The sequence below is a fragment of the Gorilla gorilla genome, chromosome 1, assembly GCF_029281585.2.
Source record: "Gorilla gorilla gorilla isolate KB3781 chromosome 1, NHGRI_mGorGor1-v2.1_pri, whole genome shotgun sequence".
Taxonomy (NCBI): Eukaryota; Metazoa; Chordata; class Mammalia; order Primates; family Hominidae; genus Gorilla; species Gorilla gorilla.
Window position 1 is genome coordinate 206,797,906 of NC_073224.2, and position 21,027 is coordinate 206,818,932.

Below are 21,027 nucleotides of genomic sequence, written 5' to 3' on the forward strand. Positions count from 1 at the left end.
GCGGGCTCCTGTAATCCCAGCTACTAGGGAGGCTGAGGCTGGAGAATCGCCTGAACCCAGGAGGTGGAGGTTGCAATGATGTGAGATCATGCCATTACACTCCAGCCTGGGTGACAGGAGCAAGACTCCATCTCAAAAAACTAATAATAATAAAAGTAAAAGAAATAAAGACTTCACTATGTCCTTAAGAGAACATCTTCACCCTGTCCCCCAGCCCTCACTCCAGCTCCCTCATCCCTCCTACCCCCAAGCCAGAAACCTGGGCATTATCCCCAGCTCCTTTCTCTTCTGTACCCCTCTAGCCAACACAGCAGGGTCAAAGAGGCTGCCCTCTAGATGTTTCTCAAACCGTGTTCCTCACCATTGCTGCTGCTCCTCTAGTTCAGGCCTCATTTTCTCACCTGGGCCATTTCATTAGCTATTTAATGGACCACATAGAACGTGCCCATCCTTTCCTACCACCATGCCTTTGCATGTGACATTTCCCCCACCATGAGTGCCCTTTCCCACCCTTTCCTCTCTGTGTGTCAAGGCTCTCGATTTCCTCCTCTCACCCAGAGATCACCCCATCTGCTCCCCCAGCCATAACCCCTGACGACTGTCCCCCACAGTCTTCCACCAAGAGCCTGCGGACCACTATCGGCGAGGCCTTCGAGCGGCTGCACCGGCTGCTGCGCGAGCGCCAGAAGGCCATGCTAGAGGAGCTGGAGGCGGACACGGCCCGCACGCTGACCGACATCGAGCAGAAAGTCCAGCGCTACAGCCAGCAGCTGCGCAAGGTCCAGGAGGGAGCCCAGATCCTGCAGGAGCGGCTGGCTGAAACCGACCGGCACACCTTCCTGGCTGGGGTGGCCTCACTGTCTGAGCGGTAAGTGCCACCTGCCGGGGCCCTCCCCGGCTGACCATCCCCTCCTCGACCCATGCTGGGCAGTGGGAGTGGAGGCAGATGGGATCCTTAGCAGAGAATTCTTTCATTCAAATCTTCATCAAACATTTACGGGACATCTGCTATGGGTAGGAGCATGAAGCCTTGAGTATGAAGCCAATGAGGCTTGAACTAGAGGAGCAGCAGCAGTGGTGAGGAACACAGTTTGAAAACCATCTAGAGGGCAGCCACTTTGACCCTGCTGTCTTGGCTCTAGGGGTGCAGGAGAGAAAGGATCTGGGAATAAAGACTTCATATATTTACATTATTATATATGTAATATATTCTGTATACATTATAGATAGTAGGTAACATTTAATAGTGTTTACAATCATATAAATATATTACATATTATTTTATTTATGATAATGTTGGCATTACGTGTTACTATATAAAGGCTTTATATTACTGTAACCCTCTCAGTCCCTTTGAAAGTAGTTACCACTGTCATCATCATTTCATGCATGTAGAAACTGAGGCTCCTGCTGGGCACGGTGGCTCACACCTGTAATCCCAGCACTTTGGGAGGCCGAGGCGGGTGGATTACCTGAGGTCAGGAGTTCAGGACCAGCCTGACTAACATGGTGAAACCCCGTCTCTACTAAAAAAAAATACAAAAATTAGCCGGGCGTGGTGGCAGGCACCTGTAGTCCCAGCTACTCAGGAGGCTGAGGCAGGAGAATTGCTTGAACCCAGGAGGCAGAGGTTGCAGTGAGCTGAGATCGCACCATTGCACTTCAGCCTGGGCAATAAGAGCGAAACTCTGTCTCAAAAAAAAAAGAAAAAAAAAGAAAAAAACTGAGGCTCTGAAAAGCTACATCAGTTGGCCAAGGCCCCCCATCTGGTAACTGGTAAGCCAGGATTCAAGCCTAGGTCTCTGTGACCCCAAATCTTCCCTTAGTAGTAATAACACTTAGTCATTGGTTTGTTGGTGATCAATACTGATTGCTAAGATCATGAATTTGGCGTTGACCGTGAGCCGAGCACTGTGCTGAGCATCTGTATATGTTATGCCATGTAATTCTCACAAAAAGCCTAGAAGGCTGATGCTTGCATAGCACCCATTTTAAAGATGAGAAGACTGAGGGAATGGTTAGAGAGGCCAGAAGCAGCACAAGCAGGCACTTGAATCTGAGTCCCACAGACTTCTCACTCATGACCACATCCTATGCCAGCTGCCCTGAAGGTGGCTGCGGGGCCCCTGGCATTGGGGCAGGAATCCAGTCCCTGGTGCAGCCCCCTTTCCTGCTCTCCTTCCAGGCTCAAGGGAAAAATCCATGAGACCAACCTCACATATGAAGACTTCCCGACCTCCAAGTACACAGGCCCCCTGCAGTACACCATCTGGAAGTCCCTGTTCCAGGACATCCACCCAGGTAAGGCATGGGTTATCATGGTCCAGAGCTAGGTGGGGCATGTCCCAGCACAGCCCAGCCCCCTGTCCTAAACACAGCATGGGGCAGTTGGGGTGAATGAGCAGAGTGCCTTGCTGAGCACCTAGTGTGTTCCGGACCTGTCCTGGGCACCTGCACAATCACTCAGCTCAGTGGACCTTCATAACACCCCAGGAGATGGCTGGGCGTGGTGGCTCACACCTGTAATCCCAGCACTTTGGGAGGCTGAGGTGGGTGGATCATGAGGTCAGGAGTTCGAGACCAGCCTGGTCAACATGGTGAAACCCTGTCTCTATTAAAAATACAAAAATTAGCTGGGCATGGTGGCGTGCACCTGTAATCCCAGCTACTCGAGAGGCTGAGGCAGGAGAATTGCTTGAATCCAGGAGGCAGAGGTTGCAGTGAGCTGAGACTGAGCCACTGCACTCCAGCCTGGGCAACAGAGCAAGACTCCATCTCGGAAAAAAAGGAAGAAAAAAAAAAACATGAGATAGGTTCCATTAGCAAACCCATTCTCCAGATGAAATGACTGAGGCCTGGACACTTCATAGACTCCTTCTATACAACAGGGTATATAAGAGTTCACATCAGGAACTGTTCTAGGTGCTGGAGATACCATAGTGAGCAAAACAGGCAAAAATCCCTGCCCTCACGCATCTTACATCCTAGGGTGTCAGATAGAAAGTAGACAAAAGTAAATCAGAAAAATACAGAGCATATTAGATACTGACGAAGAATAAGGAAGGGGGCTGGGAAAGGTGAGACAGGATGGAGATTTTAGACAGGTGGTCCAGGAACCAGCCCACACTGAGAAGGAAGCATTAGAGTCAAGGGCTGAAGGAGAGTGAGCCACGTAGGTATCTGGAGGAAGAGTGTTCCTGGCATGGGGACAGCAAGTGCAAAGGACCTGAGGCAGGAGCACATCTCACTCTCACCAGTCTCCCTCTGTTTCCCAGGCAGGAAGAGCAAGGAGGTTAACGTGGCTGGAGGGAGATGAGTGAGAAGGAGGGTCAAGGTGAAGAGACTGAGAAGGTAGCAGTGGCCAGACCACGAGGGTCTGTAGGCCATTGTGAGAACTTTGGATTTTATGCTGAGTGAGATGAGAGCCAGTGGAGGGCTTGGAGCCATGAAGTGACGTGAACTGGTTTAAGTTTTTTAAGGATCCCTTTGGCTAGTGGGTTGAGAATAGACTGAAGGGGGTGAAGGATGGGGGCTGGGAAATGGGTTAGGAGACCACTGCATAATCCAGGCAAGAGGTGATGTGGGCGTGAAGCAGGGTGGTGGTAGTGGAGGGGGTGGGAAGGGGTGGGATTTAGGACATATTTTTTAAGGACAGCCAACAGGATTTGCTAGTGGATTAGCAAATCCAGGTGTGAAAGAAAGAAGACGACGGAGATAGCAATTATGTCAGCCAAAGTGACTAAAAGGATGAAGTTGTAAGCCTGTAAGGTTTGTGATGCCAATTAGTTATCTCAGCACTGATGCTGAAAGGGCAGTAGGGATGACAAGCCAGCAATACAAAAGGAAGGTCAGCACCGGCATCATTAGCATATGGATAGCTTTTAATGAGCCTGGACAAGATCACCTAGGAAGTGGGGGTGGATAGAAAAGACAGAGGGCTGCCCTAACATCAGGAGCCCCGGAACACTCCTAGAAGTCAGGGACAAGAGGGGGACCCAGCCAAGGAGACCGAGAAGGAGCAGTCAGAGGGATAGGAGGGCAACCCAGGTATGTCCTGGAAGCCTGGAGGAAGCGTTTCCAGGACAGAGTGGCTAACAGTGACAAAGGCTGCTGAGCCAAGCATGGGAGAACCCAGAAGAGACTATTCTCCAGATTTAGCAACAGGGAAGTCATTGGTGGCCTTGATGAGAGCTGGTTGGGTGGAGCAGTAGGGGCCAAAGCCTGGTTGGAGCTGGTCCAAGAGAGGCGGAGGCAATGCTTTAAAGGAGTTTTACTCAAGCGAAGGAGAGAGAGTGTGGCAGTGCTGTTTTTTATGATAGAAGAAATACAGCATATCTGTGAGATGATTGGAAAGATCCAGTAGAGGGGACAGAATTAAGGATGTAGGAGAGGAAGTTGCAGGAGTGACAGCCTTGACTGCCGCCCAGCCTTGACTGCGATCTGCTGCATGGCTGAGAGCCAGCTTCTGCTGGGAGCCCAGACAGTTCATCTTCAGGAGCCCAGAGAAAGTAGAATAAGTGGGCACCAAAGCCAGTGGGGCAGTGGTGGGCGCTTGGGGGATTCTCTTCTGATGGCTTCATCTTTCTCAGTAAAGCAGGAAGCAAGATCATCAGCGGAGATGGGAGCAGGGGATGAGAGGTTTGCAGAGAGAGAAGAAGGTCTGAAACAGGTTTCTAGTAGACTTATCAGGTGTTGGGACTGGGAAATCAGTGCCTTCCCAAAATCACAGATCCCCCCCAAGGGCAGATTCAAACTAACTGGCAGCAGAGAACCCTGTGTGTTCCTGAGTCAGGCATGATGTCCTTTAGAGAAGAGACCTGGATAGAGAAGTGAATTCTCCCTGAGAAGTGGGAAGTGTTATTATCCTCATTTTTTCAGAATAAGTAACGGAGGCACAGAGCTGTTAGGAACTTGTCCATGGTCACGACTTGGAAATGCTACAGCCAGGACTTAAACCCCAAGGTCGGGCCCCAGAGCCTGTGCCCTTCCTTACCTACTAAGCTCACTGGCCATTCTCTGACCTCACACACACCAGGAAGGAGGCTGGGGAGACCAAGGCTCAGGGAGACTCACTGACTCCCTCAGGTCACACAGGAGTCAGAGTTCCTTCCATCTGGCTGGATTCATTCTTCTGTTCGACAAACATCAAAAGTCCCTCAAGGCACGTTCGAGAGTCAGGGGAGGCTGGGCGTGGTGGCTCATGCCTGTAATTCCAGCACTTTGGGAGGCCAAGGCAGGCAGATCACTTGAGGTCAGGAGTTCGAGACCAGCCTGGCCAACATGGTGAAACCCTGTCTCTACTAAAAATACAAAAATTAGGCAGGCATGGTGGTACACGCCTGTAATCCCAATTACTCGGGAGGCTGAGGCGGGAGAATGGCTTGAACCCAGGCGGTGAAGGCTGCAGTGAGCTGAGATCGCACCACTGCACTACAGCCTGGGCGACAGAGCGAGACCTTTTGAGACGGAGTCTCGCTCTGTCGCCCAGGCTGGAGTGCAGTGGCACGATCTCGGCTCACTGCAAGGTCTGCCTCCCAGGTTCACGCCATTCTCCCGCCTCAGCCTCCCGAGTAGCTGGGATTACAGGCACACGCCACTGCACCCAGCTAATTTTTGTATTTTTAGTAGAGACGGGGTTTCACCATGTTGGCCAGGGTGGTCTTGAACTCCTGACCTCGTGATCCACCCACCTTGGCCTCCCAAAGTGCTGGGATTACAGGCGTGAGCCACCGCGCCCAGCCTCAAAAAAAAAACAAATTTAATTAAGGAAAAAAAAAAGATCTAAAGATGGTTCCATATAGCTGAGCAAGATAATGGAAGAGAGAATGAGAAGCTGGCAGGCCCCAGATCCTATAAGGCCTTGAATGCCAGGCTGAGGTGCCTGGACTGCCTCTCCGAGCTGTGACAGACATGGAGCAGGTGGCAGCTGAGGCTAGAAGGCTCCCCAGGCTCCCTGCTCCAAGGCTGTCCTGGGTCAGTGACTGGGGAGGGAATCAGAGCCTCGGATGCACTTTTGCCTCCCAGAACTTAGTCTCAGCCTCCCCAAGTGCTGGGATTACAGGCGTGAGCCACCACACCCGGCCCATCTTTAGATCTTAAATGAGCCATATTCTCCCTCATCTACACGTTTTGTATTCTCCCTCATCTACACGTTTGCACATGCCATTCCCTTCGGCTGCAGCCCTCTACACAATCCTTAGTCTTTGATGGCCAACTCTTATTCTCCTTGGCATCTTAGTTTATAAAACCTTCCTCTGAGAAGCCTTCCTGGATTTCTTAAGGCAACCTGGGCTTACATGGTCTCACTGTTTTGTCATTGTCTGTGTGGCTGTCTCACTCACTAGACTGTGAACTGTGAGGGTCAGGGGCCAGGTCTGATTCACTCCCAGCAGCTAGCACAGCAAATGTTTGTCGATAAATGCATTAAAAAAGAATGGATCTTAGTCTCAGTTCTGTTTCTAGAATAGCGCCTCATATAAAATAGGTGCTTAGTAAGTATTTGTTGACTGAAGAAACTTGCTGCACAGCCTTGAACAAGTCACTGCCTCCTCTGAACTTCAGTTTCTTCCTCTGAAATAGGGATGCTAGTGTTCCCTTCTCAACTCCCTCACAAGGGAGCAAAGGGATGTGGAACTTGCCATCACCCTAGTGCAGGGTTTCTCAACCGCAGCCCCATTGACACTGGAGGCTGGACCATTCCTTGTTGCAGGGCCCCACTCTGTGCTCTGCAGGATGTTTAGTGGCATCCCTGGCCTCTATCCACTAGATGCCAGTAGCCAGTAGCCACCCCACTCAGTTGTAACAACCAAAAATATCTCTGGACTTTGCCAGATGTCCCTGGGAAGCAAAATTGGCCCAGTTGAGAACCACTGCTCTAGAGAAAGCTGCCTGCCAGAGAGGAGCTGAGGGAGGAACAGCCTGTGCTCCAACATCCTGCCCAGAGCAGAGGCCCCTGGGGAGTTCAGAGAGCAGCAGCCTGGTTGGCTGGGCCCCTTTCTTTGTCTGTGGGGCCTGTGAAGTCAGTCTGGCTCCTCTGCCAGCACCAAAGCCCTTTATGTCCAGATGGGAGGGGTGCCCCCAGGGACCTAGCCCATGGATTCTAGCAGCTTCCTGCCTGCCCCTCCCCTCCGGCTCAGGCTTCCTATTGGGTCACCTGAGAACCCCATCCAGCACCTGTCACTCCCCTGCTCTGGCACTTCCACCCTCCCCCACCTCCCACCCCTCTATCCCACCCCCAGCCTAACATTAGGAAGCTCTCCTCCAACTGTGACCTTCTTACCTACCTGGTCTAAATCCCCCAACTCCCAGGCACAAACTGCCTCCCCAGCCAGGCCAGGCAGCCCATTGTCCCAAGGACACCAGGAGCAGCCTGCCTTGCTCCTGCCTCCTCCCCATCCTGGGCTGCTCTCCCCACCCCCTGCTAATCTGAATCCAGTCATTTTGAGTCCCAGCACATTCCTTGCCTAGCTGTGTGACCCAGAGCAATGCACTCCCCTCTCTGAGCCCCCGTTTTCTCATCTGTAAAACAAGGATAGTTGCATTTCTCTCCCACGGTAGCTATGCAGATTAAATTATTTGTTTGTAATAATGATCCTGTAACACTTAGTAAGTACTTGATTCCTGTCTATTGTTATTATCATCATGAATCGACAGATGGTTCCCCAGTCTTTTTTTTTTTTTTTTTTTTTTCTTTTTGAGACGGAGTTTCGCTCTTGTTGCCCAGGCTGGAGTGCAATGGCACAATCTTGGCTCACCACAACCTCCGCCTCCCGGATTCAAGCGATTCTCCTGCCTCAGCCTCCCAAGTAGCTGGGATTACAGGCATGTGCCACCATGCGCCGCTAATCTTTTGTATTTTTAGTAGAGACAGGGTTTCTACATGTTGGCCACGCTGATCTCGAACTCCGGACCTCAGGTGATCCGCCTGCCTCAGCCTCCCAAAGTGCTGGGATTACGGGCGTGAGCCACTGAGCCCAGCCTCCCCAGTCTTGCTGAGCAGGCTTTCTGGGGCCACATGCTGGGAAGAGCATGATGTGAAAAGACCTCAGCTGAAGTTCCAACTCTGCTTCCTCTCCAAGTGGCAGCTTGAGCAAGCCACTTACCTCAGAGTTGTCTCCTTGGAGCCTCAGTCTCCTCTTCTGAAAAATGGCTAGAACAATTTGTGCCCCTGGGTCTGTCGTGGTGCTCCCATGAGCTAGTGAGTGTGAGAATCTTTTTGCACATGTCTGCCCTGTACATCTGAGGGACTGAGGAACCTGGTTTTTTAAAGGCCTGGCCAGAGGAAAACGCTTACAGCCAGGCTTTCATGTTCTGTCAGGCCTCTGCATGCTCGAAGCCTCTGTTCTTGAGAACAAAGAAACACAATCCACTCACTGCCAAGCAGCTGTGCTGGGCTGTGCCCCGGGAGGGCTTTCTCCGCTGCTTGGGCAGAATGTGATTGCTCAGTGGTGGCCGGGAAACATCTCCTGGGACCTCCACAGTCCATGATCCTTCCTGAATGCCTTTGACCTCAAGGTCTCAGAGATGCTTAAATGAATGGAGAACACACCTGGAGACCAGACGGGCTGCCTCAGTGTCTGGCTTGTTTTTATAAATCTTGGTGTCCCGGGACTTAGAAATGAGCTCTGACCTGTAGAATAGTGAGCCCCCAGGGACTGCGCTTGTTTTGCTGGGCCTGTCACCTCCTGGGGATGAGGGACAGATGGAGGAACTGACTTCTCAGAGGGGGAAGGGGTGTTGCCATGCCCCTTCTAGGTCCCTTTCTGGTCTGAAGGTTGTTACTCCTGTTAGCCCTAGCCTCGGGGAGGGAGCCCCAGGAGCCAAGACCCTGTGTTAACGATGCGTGCAAGGCCTTGGAGGTGGCTTCAACCAGGGTGCCACACCCTGCCCCAGCCTCACCCCTTGGGGTATAGAAGTCTCCTAAGAGTCAGGCCACACCCCCGCCTAAGAGAGTGGCAGGCCCTGCCCCTAGGCCGGCCCAGTGAGTGGCAGGCCCTGTACCCATCCTGTCCCCTGGGCTTCAAGCAGCACAGGTCCACTCGCCAGGGCTGGCATTCAGTGGGTCAGGATTTCCTCCAATCTGCAGGCTCATCTTTGTCTACCGGTCTCAGACCCACGGAAAGCCCCCTTGTCTCCCTCCTAGGGTGACTTCCCACTCATCAGTGGCACCACAAGTGGCTCACATTGTCCTACATAAGCTACAAGTCTGAGGCTGAGCCCTTATACCTGCTCGAGGGTACCCCCCGCCCCGCACCAGTCCTTCTGCCCTGAGCCTCGGTTGCTGCCTGTTGCTGGTCTCAAATCACCCAGGCGCCTTAGATATCATGCCTAGGTTCCCCCAGCACTCTGAACTGCTGCTGTTCACGCCTGGGCACTGTGCATTGCTCTTCTGCCCCTCCGCTGTCACACCTGAGTGTGATCCACATCCCACTGTCATAGGGGTGGCCCACCTATGTCTGATTAGGTTCCTCTTCTCAATCTAGCTCTTCCCCCTACCACACACTCCTCCTACAGCTCCCTCCCACTCCCACCTCCCGACCCCACTATGGGAATTCCCCACATTCCACCAGGCAGGGGCCCCCTGGTTCTGACAAGCTGCCTGTGGCCAGTCAGACCACAGGGTGAAACATCCAGCCACCAACTCAGTGGCCGTCCTCTCTTGGTTCCCTGTCTTCTATGTCCCTGGACAGAGGATTGTGTTTCCATTGACCCCTCTATTCACAAGGCTAATTACTTCCATACAGCCCTCTAAGTCCAAAGGACAGAAACAAAGAGGGTAAAATGCAAAACTAAACTTACTTCTGGCAAAGATCATGGAAGGAACTTGATATAGGTCACTGGTCCAGTGGGTATATGAACAGAGGCACAGTTCAGGGACTGGCTGTAGCTCCCTGTTGGGGACAGTCTCCATCATTGAGGCATCTTATTTCTGCACATCAATGCAGCCGACAGAGGCAACTGAAGTAGGGAGAATGCTCCAGCCAAGCATAACCATGTCCCCACTTCGCCAGTACAGGAAAGAGCCAGAGAGCTGGATGTCCAAGACCCCAAGGAACGGAGGCGATTCCTTCTTCCCACTTTTCCTCATCTCTGTCTTGCTGTTGCCTGGAAATGGTCATTCAGGCTAAGGAAAGCCAATCCCAGTTTCCTCCTTCTCCTCTGGCCAGTTATCAGCTCCCTCAGGGAGCAGAGAGTAAACAGAGATCTTAACAAGGGTTCATGAAATTTTTAGTCAGACCTGCTAAGCCGGTGTGGCCAGCCCAGAGCCAGATGATGCAGCCCATGCCACCTGCCCAACACAAACATGGCCAGTTTAATTTGGTGAGTCTTTCTGGAAATGTGCCACAAGCCAGGCCCTGGGCTGGGCTCTGGACACACAAGGGAAAGCCCCATTAGACAGTACATGGTCCTTGCCCTCTTGGTGCAAATGGGGAAATAGGGCAAAATGTGATCACAGAAGATAATACCCCATGCCAGTATCAGGGCACAAATAAAGCTAAAGAATTTCAGGCCAGGTGCAGTGGCTCACACCTATAATCCCAGCACTGTGAGAGGCTGAGGCAGCAGGATCACTTGAGGCCAGGAGTTCGAGACCAGCCTGGCCAACATTGCGAAACCTCATCTCTATGAAAAATTTAAAAATTAGCTGCGCATAGTGATGCATGCCTATAGTCTCAGCTACTCAAGAGGCTGAAGCAGGAGGATCACTTAAGCCTAGGAGTTGGAGGCTCCAATGAGCTATGATGACACTACTGCACTCCAGCCTGGGTGGCAGAGTGAGACCCTGTCTGTATTTTTTTTTTTAAAAAAGAAGAATCCAGCACAGTGGCTCATGCCTGTAATCCCAGAACTTTGAGAGGCCGAGGTGGGCAGATCACTTGAGGCCAGGAGTTCAAGACCAGCCTGGCCAACATGACGAAACCCTGTCTCTGCTAAAAATACAAAAAATTAGCCAGGCGTGGTGGTGCGTGCCTATAATCCCAACTACTCGAGAGGCTGAGGCATGAGAATCACTTGAACCTGGGAGGTGGAGGTTGCAGTGGGCCAAGATCATGCCACTGCATTCCTGCCTGGGGGATAAAGCAAGACTCTGTCTCCAATGAATAAATAAGAAAAAGAAGAAGCAAAAGGAATTTCAGAGGACAGAACGAGCACATCTGCTGGGTGACCAGGAAGGCTTCCCAGAGGGTGGACCTTTTGAATTGAGCCTCTGGGGGTGGCTGCAACAAGCAGAGAGGAGGAGGTGGAGGGAACCGTGTAAGCAGAGGCTTTGGACCTAAGTGGGGTAGGGGGCAGAAGTGAGAGGTTGGCTGGGAGAAAGGACTGGCGCTAGATTGCAGAGGACCTTGGTTAGTCCTGGCTCTGCCAATATTTGCAGGATGACCTAAGTTTGTCACGTCTCCCCTCTGGGTCTCAGTTTCCTCATCTGTCAAATGGAAGAGTTGGCCTAGAATTCATGGTTTTCAATCTTTTCAGACCCATTGTCTACTTTTCATAACAAATCATGTATAACATCTCAAAGATAATATAACCTTTTTATAATTTCAAGTGTAACCTTTTCACAATTTCAAGTGTTGTGTGTGTATATGTACATAGATACATACTCTATTAATATGAAGGAAAATAGAAGGAAATTATTAATAATAAAATATTTCGTATGTCAACATGTAGATGCTCACCCACAATCACACTAGAAAACCTAGCAAAGCAGCCAGGTCCTCTCGTCATAGGTAAAACACCATCCTGCCTCAAATGCCTATACAGGTAGGTTGTCTCAGTCAGTGTTGTTGCCCTTAGGGATGTATTTTCCAACAAAGCAAACAGTTCTTAGGGAAGTTCCAAACAAAACAAATGCAGCCTTCCCTTCATTTACACGGTGGTTGCATTCTGAAATATTCAGTGTATATTAAAACTGCAAAAAAAATTTCATGTTTATACATGAAATGGAGTTAGGTTACAGTTTCTTATCCTTATAAAAAAGATTTTTCATCCACATGAATGTCTGCTGGGACACGTGAAAATCACTGGGAGTCGGGGAAGGTGTGGGGCAGAACTTCCCTTTGCAGAACTGTCCTGTCCATTTCGTGGTCTTCAGCATCCCTGGATCCCAGCTGTTGTTAAGACAACCTGAACACACTCACCAATTTCCCCATTCCCCCTAGGAGGCAGTAGCAACTGGATCATCTGGAAGCTCCCTTCCAGCTCTAAAATTCCCCAATTCTAGGCCTCATTCTGGTTAATTCAACAAACATTTGCCAGTGCCCACTATGTGCTCCGCCCTGAGCATCAGGCAGTGAACAAGCAGCTGTAGCCCCTGCTCCCCTGCAGACAATATCTGGAAGGACCTTAACCACCACCCTTCCATTCTACAGAGGAGGAAGATGACGCCCAGAGAGGGCAGACTTGTATTCAAGGTCACACAGCAGGTCAGAGGCCTCCTGCGTACCAACCAGAACTCTGCCCTCAGGAAGGCACTGCATGGTGGGTCCACAGCCTTCTCTCTACTCATCTTCTCTCCCTCCTCCAACCCCCACAGTGCCAGCCGCCCTAACCCTGGACCCGGGCACAGCCCACCAGCGCCTGATCCTGTCAGACGACTGCACCATTGTGGCTTATGGCAACTTGCACCCACAGCCACTGCAGGACTCGCCAAAGCGCTTCGATGTGGAGGTGTCTGTGCTGGGTTCTGAAGCCTTCAGTAGTGGCGTCCACTACTGGGAGGTGGTGGTGGCGGAGAAGACCCAGTGGGTGATCGGGCTGGCACATGAAGCCGCAAGCCGCAAGGGCAGCATCCAGATCCAGCCCAGCCGCGGCTTCTACTGCATCGTGATGCACGATGGCAACCAGTACAGCGCCTGCACGGAGCCCTGGACGCGGCTTAACGTCCGGGACAAGCTTGACAAGGTGGGTGTCTTCCTGGACTATGACCAAGGCTTGCTCATCTTCTACAATGCTGATGACATGTCCTGGCTCTACACCTTCCGCGAGAAGTTCCCCGGCAAGCTCTGCTCTTACTTCAGCCCTGGCCAGAGCCACGCCAATGGCAAGAACGTTCAGCCTCTGCGGATCAACACCGTCCGCATCTAGTCCAGGCCGAAGGAGACCACAGCCTCCTGGGACTACTGCCACCTACAAGAGCCCTGCCCAGGAGATAGAAGACCTGGACTCCGGCCCACCGTGGCCACTGGAGACCTCAGGCCAGTTGTTTACCCTCCAGCCTCCAGTCTGTAAAATGGAGGTTGCATTCCCTACTTCCTAAACTCTCTTCCAGCATTGATGTTCTGTAGCTCTGACCTTGATGGGAATATAGCTTTGATCCAAGGATGTGACATGGCTTCTCCTCAGGGCAACCCCTGCCCAACCCTCATCCCCATCCTCTCAGGGGCAGGGGACTACCTTCCAGTGTCTCCCTCCAGCCCAGCCCTGACCTCAGGAAGTGTCAGAGCATGGCCAGTAGTTGGCAGCCCAAAAGACACACAGCACCCTCTTATGTCCCATGGCCTAAGACTTGCCCCTGACCAAGCTAGTGATGGGCCATTTACCCTTGACCCCAGTCCACAGTGGACTCAGGTAGTACCTGGTCCTAGGGTTGCCTGAGAGCCAACCTCTCCTGCCACCCCCACACCAAGAACTATGTGGTTCCTACTTTTCCCACTGATCTGCTAGTCAGTGATGATGCTGTGGCCTGTGGAAGGCACCTGGTAGTTGAGTCCACACATTATAGTCATGTGCCACCACCTTCCTGCCCACAGGCCCAGGGACAGGGTGAGGGTATACCCAAAGCTGATGCAGAGCCCATTAGCCTAAAAGCAACTGCAGGACAAGCCTCCCTGGATGATCGAGGTCCCTAGTAGCTCTGAACAAGAGTCCAGCCAACCCTCTTCAGCCAGGCCTCTGTGACCTGCTAGGGTGCAGGAGGCTTCCAGAAGCAGTTGTTGTAATTAGGACCCAAGCACTGGGAGGGGCTGTTGGCTGGACCCCTTGTCAGACTTGGCATCTATCTCAGTTAGGATCCTGCTGCAGAAAACAAGAGCCACTTGTAGTTGGTTTAATTAGACAAGGATTTACTACCTGGCCCCTGGTGGCTTGCAAAATTGTTGGAAGAGCTGGAGAAGCAGACTCTGCTGAATTTCCAGGAACAACTCCCAGCGCCAGATTCATCATGTCTGTTGTGACCAGGAAAGCTGCCCCCATCTGCAGGAAGCCACTGTGCCAGAAAGCTGCTGACTGCAGAACTAGGCTCCCTCTGCCACGGTCCGTGCCAGCCAATAGATGTCCTGAGGCCTGCCCCTCTCCCACTTCACTCAGTTCCCAAATCTAAATTTTTACAAGAGATTCTGTTTGGGGGAACTTAAGTCAGATCCAGAACCTTGGCTGCAAGGGAGTCTGGGAAATGTCGTTTTCCTCTTTTCAACTTCAGTCATACAAAAAGGCTCACTAGAAGGAAGTTAGGGTGGGTGGAGCAAGGCCCACCTGCGTTTTTCTGCCACAGCATCCAATCATGAAGAACTCGGGAGAGGGTGGAGTCCACATCTAGGGTTGTCCTGCCCATTGGCTCTATCCCTGCTCAGAGGTGGGAACTGGAGGAGTGGGCTGCAAGACTGAGCCTAAATGTCTCCCCAGCCTTGACTTTTCCTTCTAGTCCTGGGGCCTAGATTCTGCACTTGGGGTCTCTGACACAACACACCATCCCAAAGTAGCCAGAAGAGCTAAACACAGGGGGTTCTTACAGTGGCTGCCCCCGCCACCCGGGCCTCCCTTGGGCAAAAGGAATTGTCAGCCCTACCCCAACCCTTCAACTACCAGAATCTGGGCCACCCCAGCAGTATTTTTATTTAAAATGTTGCCCATTTTATGAGTTATGATCAATTTGTATTAAATTAAAGTTACAGATGTCAGTAGCCAGTTCCATTCATTTTGACAAACATACAGGCCCACCCAGCTCTGTCCCAGGCAGTGCACACACATGAGCATAGCTAATCCACAAAGCAGCCCGGCTGGGTAAATGGTATTATGCTCATTTTATGGAGGAGGAAAAATGAAGTTCAGAGAGAAGCCAAGACTTACCTGGAGTCCCATATCCCACGCTGGCAAGTGCCACACCACAAACCTGTCCAAAAACTTACCAGCCAGGGAAGGCTATCAGTCTTTACCTGGAGGAGAGGTGGTGGTAGTCTTGGGAGCAGGCAGCGAGCAGCTCATGGGGCAGTGGCAAGAGCCTGGTCTCGGGAACCACACAGACCTCAGCTCAAATCCAGGCTCCATCACTGTGTGACTTTAGAAAAATGACCACCCTCTCTGGGACTCAGTTTTCCCACATGGAAGATGAGGATACCGATTTCACATAATTTATTGGTAAGCTGTAAAGCGCAGTGCACTTAAGGAGGCCCTACCCTATCCCGCCAGCTGCCTCCCAGAGTCAGTGCCTGGAGCTGTATGGGTTTCCTGAACCTCTGGGCTGGCTCTGACCCAAGAAGTCTGTCTTTCTCCGTATGGGCTGTGACGGGTATGGAACCACCTAGACCAGGATCATCCTGAGGTCCATCCCACCTCTGACTGATGAGGAAGCATCCTGGCTGGGAGTTAGGACAGGCTCTGCATGTGGACACACAGGCTGTACACACTTAAGTGGAAAAGACTGTCGACTAAAGAAGAAATATCAAGCTTTTAAAGAAGTAAAGTTCACTTTACTTAGAAGTCTTACTGAGTATTATAGACAGGCCTAGAGCCCAGCAGTGGCCCTTTAGAAAGGTTCTATCAATCGGGCCCAGGACAGTATTTTAGCCCACTGCTTATATACAGGTGGTGGAGGTTTAGTACACTCAAAATCACATCACACTTGCTCAGAAGTAACATTAAAGCTGCCGGGCGCAGTGGCTCACGCCTGTAATCCCAACACTTTGGGAGGCCAAGGCAGGCGGATCACCTGAGGTTGGGAGTTCGAGACCACCCTGACCAACGTGGAGAAACCCCATCTCTACTAAAAAATACAAAATTAGCCGGATGTGGTGGCACATGCCTGTAATCCCAGCTGCTCGGGAGGCTGAGGCAGGAGAATCTCTTGAACCCTGGAGGCGGAGGTTGCAGTGAGCTGGAGATCGCGCCATTGCACTCCAGCCTGGGCAAAGAGCGAAACTCCATCTCAAAAACAAAAAAAAAAAAAAAAAGAAGTAACATTAAAGCGGAATCATATATCAACATTTGCATGTAAGAGTGTGTCTGGGCTATAGATTACAGAGGCATAATCATGAATGCCATCAGACACTATCTTCTGTACAGGAAAAGACAAGAACTAGGTTTATTTATCTTTTAAGGAACGTAGTGACTCAGGCAAGAGACATGGGGGCCATGCCCACTATTCTGTCTTGTCTCCAAAGTATCCCTCCACAGAGCCGCACATGGTCACAGAGTCAGAGGCTTGTGAAATTATGCTGGCAAACAGAAATGAGGGAAGTAGCTTCTTCCATTTGCTACTGTGTCTCCCAAGCCACTGGGTGCTCTCTGCAGTGTGCAGGGAGTACAGCACCCCTGGGAGCCCTGGACTGGTGTTGGCTTTCTGTTAAGTCATTTTCACCCTAAGCCATTCTTGGCCTCCTCACCCACAGAATGAGGGAGGTTAGGCTGCGGGCCACAGGTGGATCTTCATCTACAGCCTGGAGCTGGGGAGAGGGAACCACCCCAGTCATTAACTTGCCTGGGTTTCTAGGAAGAGGAATGAGAACGAGGACGGGAGAGGGGCTGTTGGCAGGGGTGGGTGGAGAGGTCTCTGATTGTCTGATGGAGAGCAGCCCAGTTCACAGGGAAGTGACTGGGGTGATTCTGAGACTAGAGTATCCCAAGCCCTCCCCCATCCTCTCAGATCCCTGTGACTGCTCTAAAACCACGCCCTCTCATTTTGGCTCAGTGGATCTGTCTTTGCTCAGCCTTCTCCCTCTGGGGTTGGAGCACCCCCTCCATGGCGCATTCCACCTTCTCCCCACTCAGCCTCAGCAGCAGCTCCAAGAAATGCTGGCCACTTCCCAGGCTTTACTCACAGTTTCCAAGTGTGTGGAAGTAACTATAGAGGCCGAATTTGCATTATCAACTGGGGACTCCTGGAAATGGGGGTGTCTCCAAGAGATATATTTGATACACGTCCAGAGAATTCCTGAAGGAAAGAATCTGGGGTTGTCAGGCTGATATCATGAACCCCACATTTAACACATTAAGTGAACAGAGGGGACAAAGGCCAGGCTTGGGAAGGAAGGAGGGATCAACAAAGGCCTTACCCAGGACAGATAAAAACGATAGAATGGCAGTAACCCCATTTGGAGCCCCCATTGGTAGTCAGCGAGCAAAGAACTGGTCCTTTTTACACCTTATCTAACCATCGAGACACGCCCCTGAGGTTGGTATCATTATCTCAGTGTTTGAGCAGGGAAACGTCATTTCCCAGAGGACCCACAGCCAGTACTCGGCAGAGCTGGAAATCAAACCAGGTCCATCCAAAGCTAAAGCCAGATGTCTCTTTACTGGACCTCTCTGGAAATGCTTCTTAACTTTGATGATGGCTCCAGTGACAGGCAGCAGCCACCAGGACTGTGATCTCGCTGGGATTTAAAGTGGGAGGTTAAACCAGGCTCCACGCCACTGCGGAATTGTGCAATTGTAAGTCAAGTCTCAATTGTGAGCCAAGCTTCTCCCAGGGTCAGAGGTGGAGTTAGAAAGGCCCCATGTGACCCTGGGCAAGTCTCTCTCCTTCCCTGGTCCTCAGTTTCCCCATCTCTATTGGGGAAGGGTTAGGTATCTATTCTAGTTGATTAATTGCCAGGGCCTGAGCTCTGATGGTCCAGGATTCTGTAAGTCTAATGTTAGGTCCCACGGCTTGCCCTGCTCAGCACCTAATAAGGCCATTAGCTCTGGCTCCTTCTCTCTGGGGTGGCAGCAGGGACAGAAAACAACAGAGATAAGTTCTCTTGGCAGCACAGAACTCGGCTCGAGGGCTCTGGGGATGGGGCCTTCCCTCCTGCCAGGGAGGCCATCTCGAGAGGCTGACTGCTCACACCTGGGCAGCACTCTGTCTCCTCCCCTCCTGCCTGGATCCCAGCTCTGTTCACCGCCCCAAAGCACATCACCACAAGGTCAGTTGCAAAGGCCCGGTATCACAGGCTTAAATACAGAGGGCTAGGAGGGAGGTGGGAGGTGGGAGAGGAAGGTGGAGTACTAACAAAGGTGCTGAATTATCACTGCCCATCAGGACACCGTTATTTCCCCTTACTCTGGGACCCCAAGGATTCTACACAATCTTCCTATAATCCTGAACCACAAAAGGGAGGCACAGCCTCCAAAAAAAAGTAGGAGAGGGGAGGGGGAAGTACTTTTATTCTGAAATGTGTTCATTTTTCTTTGTTTTATTTTCTATCTTGATGAAAAGAATGTATTTTTAACCCTAAATACAAAACAGTACAGTTTTCTGTTTTTTTTTAAGTTCCAGGATACATGTGCAGGACGTGCAGGTTTGTTACATAGGTAAATGTGTGCTATGGTGGTTTGCTGCACCTATCAACCTATCAGAACAGTTTTCTATCTGCTTTAAAAATTTCAACAGTTCTATCATATTTCTATTACAAAATGCTCCCTCCTCCCTTGAAATTAGATGAAGAGGGGGAAGGGTTGACACTGTGGACCAGAGACCCAGGGACTTCCTACCCTGATGTCATGATAAGGGCTGGGGAAGGGCTTTCAGGAAGCTGGCATCAGAGGCACAAAGCTTCAGGTCCTGGTGAGCTTCCCAAAACTGTGAGACTAGATGTGATCGAATCTGAATGCTGGAAGGGTCTGAGTGATCCTCCAGTCTAACCTGAAGCCCAGAGAGGGTTAGTTTCTAGCTCCACATCACACAGCGTATGGTGGAGCTGAGATGAGTACTCAAGTGTCCTGGTTCCCAGTCAGCACATAGGGGAGGGAGATTGACCAACTGAGAGGGCCCCAGCCCAGGCAAAGAAAAGGAACACAGGCCAGGCTGGAAGGGACAGGGCCAGAGCTTAGGAGGGAGGTGCTCAGAGGAGAAGGGTCCCACATCTAAGAAGGTCTGCGGGGGTACAAGAGTGCCTATCAGAGTTGGGGGCTGCAGCTCCTCCGAGAGGAGAAGGAGGGGGCAAAAGGGCGATCAAATCAGGAAGTCCTCCCTGGGGTGTGCATGCCAGTCAGCATCACGGGCCCCAACATGGCTGATGAGAGACCCCTGATCTCAGCCCTGCCATTTACATAGAAGAAAACTGAGACATAGATGCAAAGACAGCAGCCTGCAGGGCACAGTCAGGGCCAGATCCAAGTCTCCTGACTCCCAGCCATCGGCTCTTTTCATGCAAACTTCAGTCTCCCTCTTGTGGATTCTGGTGTCTCCTCCTACCCCCTGGGAACCTGGAGCCTAAGCAGAAGGAGAAGGGGAGAGAGGAGGGTTCCAACAACCCCAGGCACCAGGAGCTGGGTGCCTTCCTCTGTTGTCCTCTCCAAGGAGAAGAGAGAGCTGGCCTGGACCTCCAGGGCAGAGCGACTTCATACCTGCCCACACCTGGTCCTCCTTTGCTGGCAGCAGAGTTCAGAGCTAGCACCAGCCACAGCAAGGACAAAGCCCAGCCCAGGCAGCTGCTGGAGCTGCAGGGAGTCCCAGGTAAGTGAAAGCATTGGGACTGATGGCCCAAGGGGGTTCCCTGATTTCATGGCACTAGAGAAAGCCCTGGGATATCAGGTGGTTTGAATGTTTTGAAGTCTTTTTCCCCAGAAAAGAGGCTCTTGCCCCCTCACTCCCTGCAGGCTGAGCCCCTGTGCCTGCTTCCTCTGCTTACCACATACCCCAGGTCAAAGGCCCTCCCTGACCAAGCTGCCAGATCTGCCAATCAGAAGCGAGGTCCCGGGGCCCAGCAGCACTGGTCTTGCCACTGGGAGAAGGGAGAAGCAGATATGGGACCTGAAAGGTCACCAAAAAAAGCAGACAGGCTGGAGGTTTGTGCCTCTCACCAGGGTGGGGCTGTGGGTCGAGACCTGGGTAAACCCCAGCTCCGTCTCTGACTCACCAATGACCCTGGACAGCTCCTTCATCGCCACCGTAAGCATCCCTGTTCCTCATCGGCTGAACAAGAGGGACAGGCAAAGGTTCTAGCCTGAGGCAGCTTCCTGGAGTTTGTCCATTGGTACCCCTCTCACCCCCCTTTCCTCTTAGGGACCCCCCTCTGCCACACTCCTGGAAAGTCCTTCCCCACTTCTTTCATTCCTCCATCAAAATTTACCCTCCGGTGTTCCTCAGGTTAACTGGCTTACTGTTTAAGATGTCTCCCTGTCTACAACCTATGCACATTTATAATAGGAACCACTCCCGGAAGATTAGCTGATGGTGGGATCTTAGAAACCCTGACAAGCAGCAGAGGAAAGATTATGGGGAGGATAGAAAGAGATAGGGGACTTCTCATGACACCATATGGCAGCACTACAGCAGCTGCTGGTGGCTCCTGTCTTTCCAGCTTATCTGTCCCACTCTTGCCCCCATCCTCAGCACTCAGCCCTCCCCACCAGCAGCCCAATACAGGCTAATGGCCACGCACCACAGCCTTTCTGTTTGCAGGGGCTTCCTCTGCAGGAGGAAAACAACCTATGCATATAATGTTAGAGTCAGACTTGTGGACCTTTATGATCCCACGTGGAGAATGATAAGCATATTTTTGGCCTTAATGAATCTGCTTTTGGAGTACTCTTCCCCCTGCCTAATGCCCTCCTTTTCCTTACTGTTGAAATCTTACTCATCCTTCATGTCCCACTCAAGGCAGGCTGTGTCAGTCATCCAGGTCCAGGAGATTCACTGACCCTGGGCTTTCCAAGAAGGACTCTGGGTCTCCCACTGCCACTAGGCATGAGCATCTCAAGATGGGGATCCTGTCCTGTGGTTTTGCATGCTGGGTGCACAGAGAATGTCAGAAAATGTTTTCTGGCTGAAAAGTAGCTAACGTCAAGCTGTAATTGTGAAACTACCCCATCTCCAAGATGGGAGGGAAC

The 21,027-nt window shown here is 51.6% G+C and overlaps 3 protein-coding genes across 4 annotated transcripts in view; 1 reads left to right on the forward strand and 2 right to left on the reverse strand.

Annotated features, from left to right (window-relative positions):
* The window catches only part of TRIM62 (tripartite motif containing 62), a 36,398-nt gene extending 21,498 nt beyond the window's left edge, over positions 1-14,900 (forward strand). For both annotated transcript variants that reach the window (XM_019014898.4, XM_063700564.1), the window contains 3 exons: positions 612-868; positions 2,186-2,301; positions 12,536-14,900. In XM_019014898.4, the coding sequence (XP_018870443.1) occupies positions 612-868; positions 2,186-2,301; positions 12,536-13,086 (924 nt within the window). In that variant the 3' untranslated portion in view covers positions 13,087-14,900. The remainder of the gene's footprint in view (positions 1-611; positions 869-2,185; positions 2,302-12,535) is intronic.
* ZNF362 (zinc finger protein 362) overlaps positions 1-21,027 on the reverse strand; it is a 175,895-nt gene that overhangs the window by 141,825 nt on the left and 13,043 nt on the right. The gene's annotated exons all lie outside the window — the stretch shown is intronic.
* Positions 1-21,027, reverse strand: part of AZIN2 (antizyme inhibitor 2) — an 80,949-nt gene that overhangs the window by 1,535 nt on the left and 58,387 nt on the right. The gene's annotated exons all lie outside the window — the stretch shown is intronic.